General features: G+C 38.7%; 1 protein-coding gene across 1 annotated transcript in view; it reads right to left on the bottom strand.

Moving 5' to 3' along the window:
* The window catches only part of LOC124777326 (phospholipase B1, membrane-associated-like), a 61,744-nt gene that overhangs the window by 24,770 nt on the left and 24,308 nt on the right, over positions 1-12,666 (bottom strand). The window contains exon 4 of the mRNA XM_047252689.1: positions 558-720. Within this exon, the coding sequence (XP_047108645.1) occupies positions 558-720 (163 nt within the window). The remainder of the gene's footprint in view (positions 1-557; positions 721-12,666) is intronic.

The raw sequence follows: 12,666 nt of genomic DNA, 5'->3' as shown, positions 1-12,666 counted from the left end.
GATGCCTGTCAGCTCGACTGATAGTGATACGAGGCCGTTGGGATCCAGCACGGCGTTCCGTATTACGCTCCTGAACCCACCGATTCCATATTCTGCTAACAGTCATTGGATCTCGGCCAACGCGATCAGCAATGTCGCGATACGATAAACCGCATTCGCGATAGGCTACAATCCGACCTTTATCAAAGTCGGAAACGTGATGGTACACATTTCTCCTTCTTTCACAAGGCATCACAACAACGTTTCACCAGGCAACGCCCGTCACCTGCTGTTTATGTATGAGAAATCGGTTGGAAACTTTCCTCATGCCAGCACGTTGTAGGAGTCGCCACCGGCGCCAACCTTGTGTGAATGCTCTGAAGAGCTAATCATTTGCATAACACAGTATCTTCTTCCTGTCGGTTAAATTTCGGTCTGTAGCAAGTCATCTTCGTGGTGTAGCAATTTTAATGGCCAGTAGTGTATAAATATAGATTTTCTACCTTCTGTAAATTTATTCAGTTGCAAACCATCAAACAGGCTAACAAGTTGTGGAATGCAGTGACTGAGACGCTTACTGGGGATGTGTATGATGTTGACGAGGGTGCGCGGCAGGTGGCGCTTGAGGTAGAGCAGGGCCGCCTCCAGCTGCTGCCGGTGCCCGTCGGCCGAGTCCTTGCCGTCGTCCACGTGGCAGTACTCGTTGCACAGGTCGTTGCCGCCGATCAGGATGTTCACAAGCTGCCAAAGAGTGAAACATATCTTCCAAACCAAGACAGCGACAGTTTACAAGTAACGACAATAGTTTAACACAGAATATGTTCCAGCAGTTCAGGCCTCATGACCTGATTTTGTGACCGAGCGAGATTACACAGAGGTTAGCATATCAGGCTCGCATTGTGAAGGACAACAGTTCAAATCCCCTTACGACCATCGAGATTTTGATTTTCCTAAATCGCTCCAGGTAAACGATAGTTCCTTTCAAAAGGGCACTGTCGATTTCCTTCGCCATCGTATCATAATCCGACCATGTACGCCTTCTTTAACGACTACACCGTCGACAGGGTGTTAAATTCTAATTTTCCTTCCGTCTAATATGGTGGTGCAGAAAGACTTCTAGGGAACTTCTTTAATTAATATACATCGTACGATATTGCATGATATGAAAATAAAAAAAGACCAAGTCAAATTTCTTTTTCGAAGTCTCCTCACTGTGTTGTGGAGGTCACCACGAATTCCTCTCCTGAGCCATCCCCTTAATCTCCGAGAAGCATCTGCACCCAACACGCTGAACTACTCCAGTCTTTGACTGCCACTGCAGTCTTTTATCCATACAACTCCCACAAGTATCATGTAAACACTCTTCTATGTCTCAACACCTGACCTATCAACCTGCCCTATAAAAGCTTTTGACACACTCTCCTCGATGATTCTATGAGCAACCTCCTTATTTATTATCTTACCAACCCATCAAATTTTCAAGAATCTTCTACAGCACTCCATCTCAAACGGATCTGTTTTCCTCTTTTTCAGTTATCTAACAACTCTTGAATCGCTTGGATGCAATGCTGTGCTCCAAATGTACCTTCTCAGAAATTTCTTGTTCAGATTAAGTCCTATGTTTAATACCAGTCGACTTATTTTGACCAGGAACTTCCTGTTTATTTCATTCGTGACTTACATCACTGTAATTCCATCTCTGCCCGAAAATTTTTACTTCCTTGCTTCATCGATTAGTTGAAATACATTTTTTCGCACCAAAAACTTCTTTATAGTTAACCTTATCTGTCCAACTTCGGTAACTTTCCTCTTTAGAGATGTCAATTTGTCTTCAACTGAACTGGCTGTCGTGGTATTCATTATCGCATTAACTATAACCTTAGAAAACTTCAAACGATTGTCTTCATTCCTCAGTATTTCATTACTCCACTCCTTTCAACATACAATCTCCCAGGCGATTCTCTTGGACTTCAGTCTACTCTTCATTAGGACTAAATTCTGATATGAGCATATATCTGCTCTTCAGTAAGGGTTATTACCATGTATCTGAATTCGAAATCTCTGTCCCACAATGGTGTCACCCAGTAGTAATATTCCGAACAATAACTCCTCCTCTGGTGATTTTTGAAAAATGTGGAAGTTGGCTGTTCATTCATCACTTCACATTACATTTTGATATTAGTAAATCGCATCATTTATCTTCGCAATAATTTATGTGAGTCTTCTATGATCAGTTTCGATTAATCGATACAAGAACTACATCAAAATTACTGCATGGTCACTGAAGAAATTATGTATATTTTGTTTTCGACCAAAGTAACTCGTCCCTAGACTGCAGGCCACTAGGTCGTTGTTTGAAAGAGTGATCGCCACTCTACTTTCTATCTTTCGTTGGGTACTAGTTTCTGGTGCTGTAGCTGGAGGCTGTCTGTGCTGTTGAAGGGAGATCCGAGTTTTGTTTCATTGAGGCCAATGATGTTATGAAGATTCTTCATTGAATAAAGGACTGGATGATACCATTTCAGTTTGCTTGCTGTGGGGGAGCTTAGTTAAAATGCTGAGGTTGTATTACCATTGCTTGGTTGTCATTATTCCGTGAGCGGGAATGGGGCGTGTAGTAAAATGGAAGCTCATAGGTCGCTGTAACTTCGTTGAACGGAATCCTTCATTTCACTGTACTGTAAATTCAAAGTTTTTACCCTCTCCTGAAGCATAAAGTAGTTTTGCTTTAATCAGAACCGTAAGTTGAGACCGTATCCTCCGGCGGTCGGATGGTCCCGGTAGGCCGCTCGTGGCCTGAAGACGGTGCTTTTTATATATATATGCAATGTTATCGATCCCAACTGTCTTATCTGATCTTAAGTCTTTTAAAGTCTGGCTCTAATACTGGACCACCTGTCTCTTTCCTGTCAACTCCGGTTTATTCTTTTATCACTTCATCAGAAGAATCCTCCCCCTCAGCGAGTCCTTCACTGTACTCTTTCCACCTATCCACTCTGTCTTCTGCGTTCAACAATGGAATTCCCATTGCACTCTTAGTTTCACTGCCCTTGCTTTTAATTTTACAGAAGGTTGTTTTGACTGTTATGTATGATAGGTCAGTCCTTCGGACACTCATCTCTTTTTCGATTTCTACACATTTTATATATATATATATATATATATATATATATATATATATATATATATATATATATATATATATATATTCGTAATTAGTATAAGCTATTATATGGTAACTGAACACATGGACCCACGTGGTTATTCAAACCTACAAGTATTAGATTCATATTAACGACAAGCAATCGAAACATCACATTCTCAACTTATGGTTCTGATTACAGCAAAACTACTTTATGCTTATATACATACATACACATATATATATATATATATATATATATATATATATATATATATATATATATATATATATAATTCTTGGTTATTAAGATACAAGATCATGGCACATTGCAAGGTAGACATCTTATTACATGTTGCGGGCTAGCCTCAAGACCCATCAATATTCTGATGTATCGACAGTCACATACTGACTTGTGGTCATGTGACATTAGTGATATGTAGTTCTTCTTTCCATGCTGTCAAGTTAAAGGTGCTGATAACGTAGGTCAACTGGTGCTGTTCAGCGATTGCTGTTTATCAGATCTAGTGCAAAATAATCTCTCACACGGTCTTGATCTTATGTATAAATGATATTTATGAATTAAATTTTTGCTCTGATGCTGTACTTCAAGACAACAGTTATAAAACTGGGGAGATATCCTCATTGCACAGTTAGGTGCTATAATCAAGAAGCTAAAACATGTTCACTTTCGGAGCAATCTTTAAGGAATCACTGTTCAGGTACTCAGATACTAACTATGGAAGCTCGTTTCTGCTGCATTATGAAACGGCGTGTGTATGTGATTATTTCTACTAAATTTTAAGAGTCTTACAGCGTATCCAAATTATGATCTGGGTGTAAGATTTATACTCTTTGAATCACGTGGTTTCAGGACTTAATTATTACTACTTATGAGTCTAGTCATTGCTTTTTATCATAACACAGTTTTGCTGACCCTGCCAGAATTTTTCGTTCCTATGAATTTGCTGGTCATTTACTAGCTACAGTTTTTTTCCATTTAATGTGTTTCTTACCATATCTGCCCATATTTTTCAATACTGGGTATCCTGCCAGCATCTTTTGCCGGTATGAATTTTTTCTGATTAGTTAAAACGTACACATCTTAACTGTGATGTTTATTATTGCTTTAAGTCTTTAACTGCATGGTTGTGTTACTTGTGATGACAACGTACAACTTCACATTTACATTCATGTTTTGAAATCAAATTACTGAGTATTTCCATTTTATCTGTTCTTTTGGGTATGATATTTATGTGGTTAAATGTTTTGTGTTGATGAAGTAGAAATGAAGAGGAAAAATTGCTGTAAGTTGTTTAGAAAAAGAGTGAAGACCATATCAAATTATTTATTGCTGATATACTGATGATAAAGCAACACAAAGTGGTGATTTTGTGGAATGTGGTGGACTTGGGTTGTAATTAAAATTTTGTTCAATTTTATGCTCTGAAGACCTGTCATTTATTTTTAAAATACAGGGAAGTTCACTTTGTAATGAGTATGAGATTTCTGTTTGTTTCTCCTTCAACTACCTAGCTGTTTGTGAGGTCTCCTTTCGCTGATTGATGTTGACTAATTACAACGATATTTTTTACCTGAGGAAAATGTTGGAATTTATTTATTCATGATTCAAGTATTAGTAAGAGGATCCATGTGTCGAACTGTATGGGCGTCATGCAGAATTTAATAGTACTGTGAGTCAGTGTTGGAATCTTTCTTTAAGAATCAGTTTCTATGACTTGAGTTGTAGGTTTGAGAAATTCATCTTCCCCCTCCCCACCCCATAAATTTTCTGTTAAAGGAATTGACATACAGACTCCATTGAGGAGGTATTTCTAGTTGATTAAGAGATGTTAAAGACATTGAACTTACTGTAGTTTACCTGTATTTATTTACTTGTCTGCTTGATAAGTTTTCGGGACTTTAAATTTTTTTGTAAGTGAATCAGGATCTGCTGTTATGTGGAGGAGATAGGTAGAGGCTTAAGACTATTTGGGGCTCTTGTGGATGTTCAGGTAACACTCTTGTGGAATAAATTGCAAGGTTTTTTTAATATTTCATTACTACAGTAGTATGTTGAGTATTAAGTCATTTTCATATTTTGAATCCTTAAATGAATTTCTGATGTTGATTCTGGTCTATGGTACTGAGGAGAAATTTTGAGCAGTTATATTCCTTGTCTTAATAATTAGGCACTTTGTGAAGAATTGTTTGAGTCTTCTTGGATGATTTGTTTTCTGAGAATTTTTTATGGAATGTACCCAGTTTGTTGTGTCAAACTTTGATGTGTGTCTTTGAAGCTGTTGATTGCTCCTTGGTGGTGACATTACTCAGTGCATAATGGAGAAGCCTACATTTAGCCAGAGTGAGGCAACAAGGGTGCATTTTGGGAAACACCAACAAAGAGGTGATAAATCTTAGTTGATGGAAATTTCTGATTGAGGTATTTTCCATACTGGTGCTATACCAGAATGTGCCAGTTGTTCTCACAGTGGTTCAGTTAAGATGTAAGTTGATCAAGATGGAAGTTTTTGTACCCAAAAAGTTTGTTTTGTGAATCAAGGGGTTAATATCATAATCTTGGATTGATGGAACACTTGAATCTGTTGTGGTTCTGTCAATTGAATCTACTAGTTATGGTACATCAGTAGGAGCCTCTGGAACCTCTGCAGCTTATCCTGTTCAGACTGAACAGCAGAGTAACACTTCAGTTCCTACACTTACGATTCATCAGCCTGTTCCCATAATTTTTTGCTGCCATCCATAAGGAAGTTAGAGACCAATACAAAAAGACTTGATGAAAAACAAGATGCAAGCAAAAAAATGAATTCAGAGCTGATGTGAAGTGACTTAATTAGAGAGTGGAGATTAGTCTGAAGATAAGCAAAGGTAATAATAAGGAATTGGGTGAGAAAGCAGGAGAAAAAGTACAAATTAATACAAGGGAATTAACAGAGAAATTAGAAGCTAATGTCATTACTTTGCAGAGACAGGTTCATACTTCAGACAAAATATGTGAACCTTGCAATGAAGATGTTGCAAGGAAATGTAATGCATTTAGTGCACAGTTACGGGGATGGTGCCATTCTTATGTTGATGAGATAATTTCTAACGTTGAAAGAAAACCTGCCACTGTTGATTATGGTGAGAATATATTTCAGGAGATTATTAATAAACAGACTAAATAGCTGCAAGCAGAATTACAAAATTGAAGGAAGGAATGTGTAAAGAATATAACAGTAATGTCAGAGTTTTGAAATGATATCTACCCAGGAAGTTGTTACTCAAATTCAAGAATAAATTTTATGTCATGCTGTATTACAGCTGGGTTTATAAATGAATTTTCAGGAGTTGAAGGTGGTCTCTGAAAGTCATACATCAGAGAGTAGGGGAGGGATTAAACAAGCAGTTATGAAAATCGTTGATTTAGTACTACTGTTGCACAAATAGTCGTTAATCCTGAGTGTCTTTCCAGGGGTGCTATACGAGTAGATGTCGGTGAGTCTGAAGAGGCAACGTCCTTGTTAGGGTTTAAAGAATGTCAGATGGGAATTAGCATGAGAAGAGAGGAATCAGGGTGAGTAATAGAGAGTGTCTAAGACTGACGAAAAGTTAAGTGAAGTTTGTGCTTAATGTCGCTGTTGTGAAATAGGTCATGTACCTGCTGATGATCTGGATTCAGGTCATGAAGATGCCTCAGATACTGCATCTCATTATCAGACGAGAAGTGGTCATTTCGATCATGAAAATACACACTGTGAAGCCATTGCAAGGGATTACGATGGTTTGTTATCCATTAAAGGGTTTTAGGTTTCAGAAATACATCAAAGAATAATCATACTCATGCTTGGTTTCAGTAATTTTTCACTGCCTTCAACATGGCCACTGGTCATAACATTGAATTTGTGTGTTGTTATTTGGAAAGTGAGTCTGTTGTGCACGTACATATGTTAATTATGAGTTGTGAATCGTATGATTAATTTAGGCACATCTTTTTGTCTGCATACTGGTCTGAGGCAACCCAAGACAGAGTCAAACTGCACTGCTGAGTACATTCACATTGATCTTATGAAATTCTTTCACATTTATATCAAAATAAACTTGTAGGTCACGTTAAGGGTGATTTATCAGTGTCCAAAGGTTACAAATAGAGTTGGAATGTGATAGTAGTGGTGTAAAGAGTCATGGTAGGAACGAAAATTAGTTTGATTACCGTGATCTGAGGCCACAAAGAAGCTGGAATTATGATCCTGGATGATTTGATTCATGTCGACTGGTATGGGCATGTTATATGGAGGAATCCGGAAGAGGAATCCGAATGCAGTGAAACTATTTTTTTATATGAGGCAGATATGTTGGAATAGCAGACGTTTTAGTCATAATTGAGGAAATAGGAGAAAAGATCGAGATGGTCACTGAGAAAACAGAGGTTCTGAAGCCCACATTGTGGAGGTGCAATCCGCTGATCCATGGAACAGTGTGTGTAAGTGTGTGTAAAGCCCACAGCCACGTGATAAACAGTTGCTGTCAGCAGCCAATTCAGGTGGTCCAGGGGTGACGTCTTTGACAATTGATCAGAATGTTCTGGGTCCTGAATTCGAACTTCAGCTTAAATTTTGAATAAAAATCACTAGCAATGGCGGCTGAAGACTTCTGGCATGAGAAGACTCCCTTGTTCTGCCAAAGGCCTTGTCAAAGAGGACGGAGAAGTGGGCAGATGTTCAGGGCACACTCTTTCCTTTGGAACTGCAAACCGCCCCTAAAAGGTGGAAGAACCACCTACGATTAACGGCATGAGCATGCAGAAGGCAGTGAAAACCATTGCATTAAAGACATGTAATGTACAGCCAGAGGGCATCTGGATTGCTGTCGAAAAGCATTGTGATGCTTTCTCCATTGGCAAAAGCTTCTTGACTAGTCTTCCATTCCAATCTTCGTGAGGATACCGCTAAGGGACGGGTAAGGTACTGACCATGAGAAAAAGATTGACGAAACAACGAAAGGGTAGGATTCTACGAGTCGAGGCGTGGAATGAAAGAAGTTTGAGCGTGGCAAGGAAGCCAGAAAATCTGACAAGGAAATGCTAATTCTCAGTCTAGATATAGTAAGGGTCACTGACGTGAAATGGAAAGAAGACAAGAATTTATGGTAAGAAGAGTATAGGGCAGAAAATGATGTAACAGTAGTAGAAAGCGTTATGAATAGGAATGTAGGATACAGAGTGAATTACTGTGAACAGTTCGGCAATAAGTGTGTTCTCATCAGAATCGACAGCAAACCAGTGAGGACAAAGACAGTTCAGGTGACTGCCGATGTCAAGCACAATATGAAGGGACAGGAGTAGTGTATCAGGATACTGAAAGTGAAGTCAGTAAATAAAAGGAAATGAAAATCTAATAGTCGTGGGCGATTGCAGTGCGGTTGTAGGCGGAGGAGTAGAATAAAGGGTTATGGCAGACTATGAGCTTGGCTATAGGAATAAGAGAGGAGAAAGACTGACTGAGTTTCGGAGTAAATTTCAGATAATAACAGCAAATACTCCGTCCAAGAAACACAAGAGGAGGAGGTGTAATTGGAAAAGGTCGGGAGTATGGTTGGGCAAAGATTCTGAAGTCAGATGGCAGATTGTAAGGCGCACCCAGTTACGACTGATGAAGAGTAGGCTGAAGTTTAAGAGACTAGTCACGAAGAATCAGTGCGCAAAGAAGTGGGATATCGAAGTACTAACGAATTAAGAGATATAGTTGAAGCTCTATAAGGCTGTAGATACGGCATTAATGTATAGCTCAGCTGGAAATTCAGTCGAAAGTGGATGAACATCTCTAAAAAGGGCAGTTACAGAAGTTGGAAAGTAGGTACTAGGACAGTAACTGCGAAGAAACAATGGGTAACACAAGAAGTACTTTAGCTGATCGACGAAAGGAGGAGGTACAAAAATGTTCAGGGAAATTCAAGAACACAGAAATGCAAGTCACCTAGGAATGAAATAAATAATAAATGTAGAGGAGATAAGACGAAATGCCTACATGAAAAATGTGTAGAAATCGAAAAAGAGATGAGTGTCCGAAGGACTGACCTATCATACATAATAGTCAAAACAACCTTCTGTAAAATTAAAAGCAAGGGCGGTGAAACTAAGAGTGCAATGGGAATTCCATTGTTGAACGCAGAAGACAGAGCGGATAGGTGGAAATAGTACAGTGAAGGACTCGCTGAGGGGGAGGATACGTCTGATGAAGTGATAAAAGAATAAACAGGAGTTGACAGGAAAGAGACAGGTGGTCCAGTATTAGAGCCAGACTTTAAAAGACTTAAGATCAGATAAGAAAGTTGGGATCGATAACATTGCATCACAATTTCTGAAATAAAGGGGAAAGTGGCACCAGAACTATTATTCACGTTGGTGCGAGAATCTGTCAGATAGGCGATTTCCCATCAAATTTTTGCAAAAAATCATCAACACAATGCAGATGATATCAAGAGCCGACAAATACGGTAATTATCACGCAATCAGCTTGATAAGTCACGCATCCAATTTGCTGACAAGAATAAAATATAGAAGAACGGAAAAGAAATCTGGGATCTGTTTGATGACGATCATTTTGGCTGTAGGTAAGGTAAAGAGAAGAAATTACGACATTGAAGTTGATAACGGAATCAAGAGTAAGAATAAGCAAGACACGTTCATAGGATTTATCGATCTGGAAAAAGCGTTCGACTATGTAAACTAATATAAGATGTTCAAAATTCTGACAAAAATAGGTGTAAGTTATGGGGAAAGAAGGATAATATACAATATGCACAAGAAGCAAGAGGGAATAATAAGACTGGAAGGCCAAGAATGAAGTGATCATATTAGAAAGGGTGGAAGATAAGGATGTAGTCTTTCGCCCCTATTCTTCAGTCCACACATAGAAGAAGCAATGACGGCAGTAAAGAAAAGATTCAAGAATGGAATTAAAATTTAGGGCGAAAAGATTTCAACGATAAGTTTCGCTGATGACATTGCTAACCCCAGTGAAAGTGAATAAAAATTACAGGAATGGAATGAAAAGCTTAATCATTAGACCTCAGTGAGTATAGAATGTGTATTGAGAGTAAATCGAAGAAAGACGAAAGCAATGAGAATAGCGAGAAACTTAACATCAGTACTGGCGATCATGAAGCAGACGACTTTAAGAAATTCTGCTACCCAGGCAGCAAAAAACCCACGACGGACAGAGAAAGAAGGACATAAAAAGCGGACTAGACTGGCAAAAAGTGCTTTTCTGGCTTAGAGAAGCCTGATAGTACCAGACACTGGCCTTAATTTGACGAAGAAATTTCTGAGAATGTACGTTTGGAGAACAGTATTGTATGTTAGCGAAACATGAACTGTGCGAGAATCGGAGAGGAAGAGAATAGTGCTACAGAAGAATGTTGAGCACCTGGTGGCCTGATACGGTAAGAAATGAAGAGGTTCTCGGCAGACATTGCGAGGAAAGGAATCTGTAGGAAACACTGACAAGAACAAGGGACAAGAATAAGACATCTTTTAAGATATCAGGGAGTAACTTCTATTGTACAATAGGGATCTGTAGAACGTAAAAGCTGTAGAAGAAAACAGAGACCAGATTACGTCCAGTAAATAATTGAATGTGTAGGTTGCAAGTGATATTCTGGGATGAAAAGGACAGCGCAGATGAGGAATTCTTGGCGGACCGCATCATACCAGTCAAAAGATAGATGACTCAAAAAAAAATCAATAGCTATGAAGAAGTGAATATGAGAGGGAACTTTTGCTTAGTGAGAGATATGAAAAAGCAAATGCTTTGATTCACCTAGGGCTTCAGATTGATTTTAGTTTAAGATGAAACTGTTCTACGATGTAGACATGTGCTGACCTCTTCTACGCGTTTAGTATTGATGACGTGATGGAGCATCATACCATTATTTTTGTGAAGCGAGTGTTAACTATTCGGTTTTTGAACTTGAAGCTCTATCTGTCGTTTGAAATTTTGTGAAATTCAGACACTTTTTGCATGGACGGGTAACGAAATTCTATACAGGTTATCGAGCATTGGAATTTTTGATGAGTGCAGGGTTGATTCATGGTCGTTTAGCCAGATGGTCGTTTTATCTCCAACAGTCAAATTTGAGGATTCTGTATGTTCCTGGTGAAATAATGTCTTCGCTCATGCTCTTTCAAGATATCATCCAGGTTTGAATCATGTGACTGAGGATTGTTTTGGGGAAAATAATTTCGGTGTCATGTATTTCATCATTTCATTACGAGTTGACTTTGATGATATTGTTAAGGAGCAGAATAAAGATCCATCATGGTATGAGGCAGAGGAGAAGAGGATAAATCAAAACAACGTTGACGTTGTGTAGTTTTATTTGTAAAAGATGATATTTTGTTTGGAAAAAGAGGTGGAGATACTTTGCACTGGGACGTTTGCATTCCTGACGAACTAGTCATCAAATTGGCTTGGCCCACTCTCTTGAATTATGCGCACTCTGAGGCAAGGAAATGTTTTCACAATCTTTATGAGATGTGATATTTCCTGAATATGGAGAAATGCATCTACAAGGTTTTGGCTGTATGCAAGCGTTGTCAAAAGCTAAAACTACAGACACTGTCGAATCATGCGCCTTCATTTTCGATCATTCCATCGGCACTGAGAGAAGCTGCGGCAGATGATTTATTTGGTCCTCTTCCGAGAACTTTGTTGCTGTTTAGTTGACTTTCAAATTTGTATCACTCACACTAGTAGGGAGAGCTGCTGGTCAGGCTATTGTACACACATTTCTAAATCAGTTTCTAAATATGGTTGGTCATGTTGACAAATTAATATCGGATAATTGTCCACAGGCCACGTCAGTAGTTTGGACATGCGCTTTATATAATGGAAGGATAAAGACAATTTACATGTCATCATACCATGCAGCATCCAGTACCTCTGACAATGAGTGAGTCTGAAAGTGCTTGTTCAACTGTGTAGACTGTAGTTCCAACTTTGTTATAGATCTTGACATTAATATATGTATTTGTTTGAAAAAGTCATGAATAAACTGCCAAACGATTTGAAATCTTTGCTACCAGTTTTAGTATTAAACAATCAGCTTCAACGAGCAACATACAGGAAAATCCATCACTGCCTGCTTCCAAGGAAGTGAGGCATGGTAATGTAGTGAGGTTAGCATAGGGAAATATCAGCAAGATATCAGGAGACATGCAAAAAAGTCGTAAGAAAAAAGTTCTAGTGAAAACTTTCAGAGTGAGAGAGAATGTGTTACTGAGATCAAACAACGAATTGGGCAAAGGGCACTCATTCATGTACAAGTGTTATTGCTGCGTACCTTGGACCATATGGAGTGAAATGAAACGTGTTGTGCACCTAAACGCAATGGAGGTCTAAAACATTTGGTGTAAGAATTGTCAAGGAATAAGTAAAACACTCACACACACACACACACACACACACACACACACACACACACACACATACATACATACATACACACAGAATGATAATTTTTCTGAAAAGAAATGGTTTTGGAAT

This window comes from Schistocerca piceifrons, chromosome 1 (assembly GCF_021461385.2).
Source record: "Schistocerca piceifrons isolate TAMUIC-IGC-003096 chromosome 1, iqSchPice1.1, whole genome shotgun sequence".
Taxonomy (NCBI): Eukaryota; Metazoa; Arthropoda; class Insecta; order Orthoptera; family Acrididae; genus Schistocerca; species Schistocerca piceifrons.
Note: the sequence above shows the minus strand (reverse complement) of the source record. Positions and strands in the feature narration are given on the sequence as shown.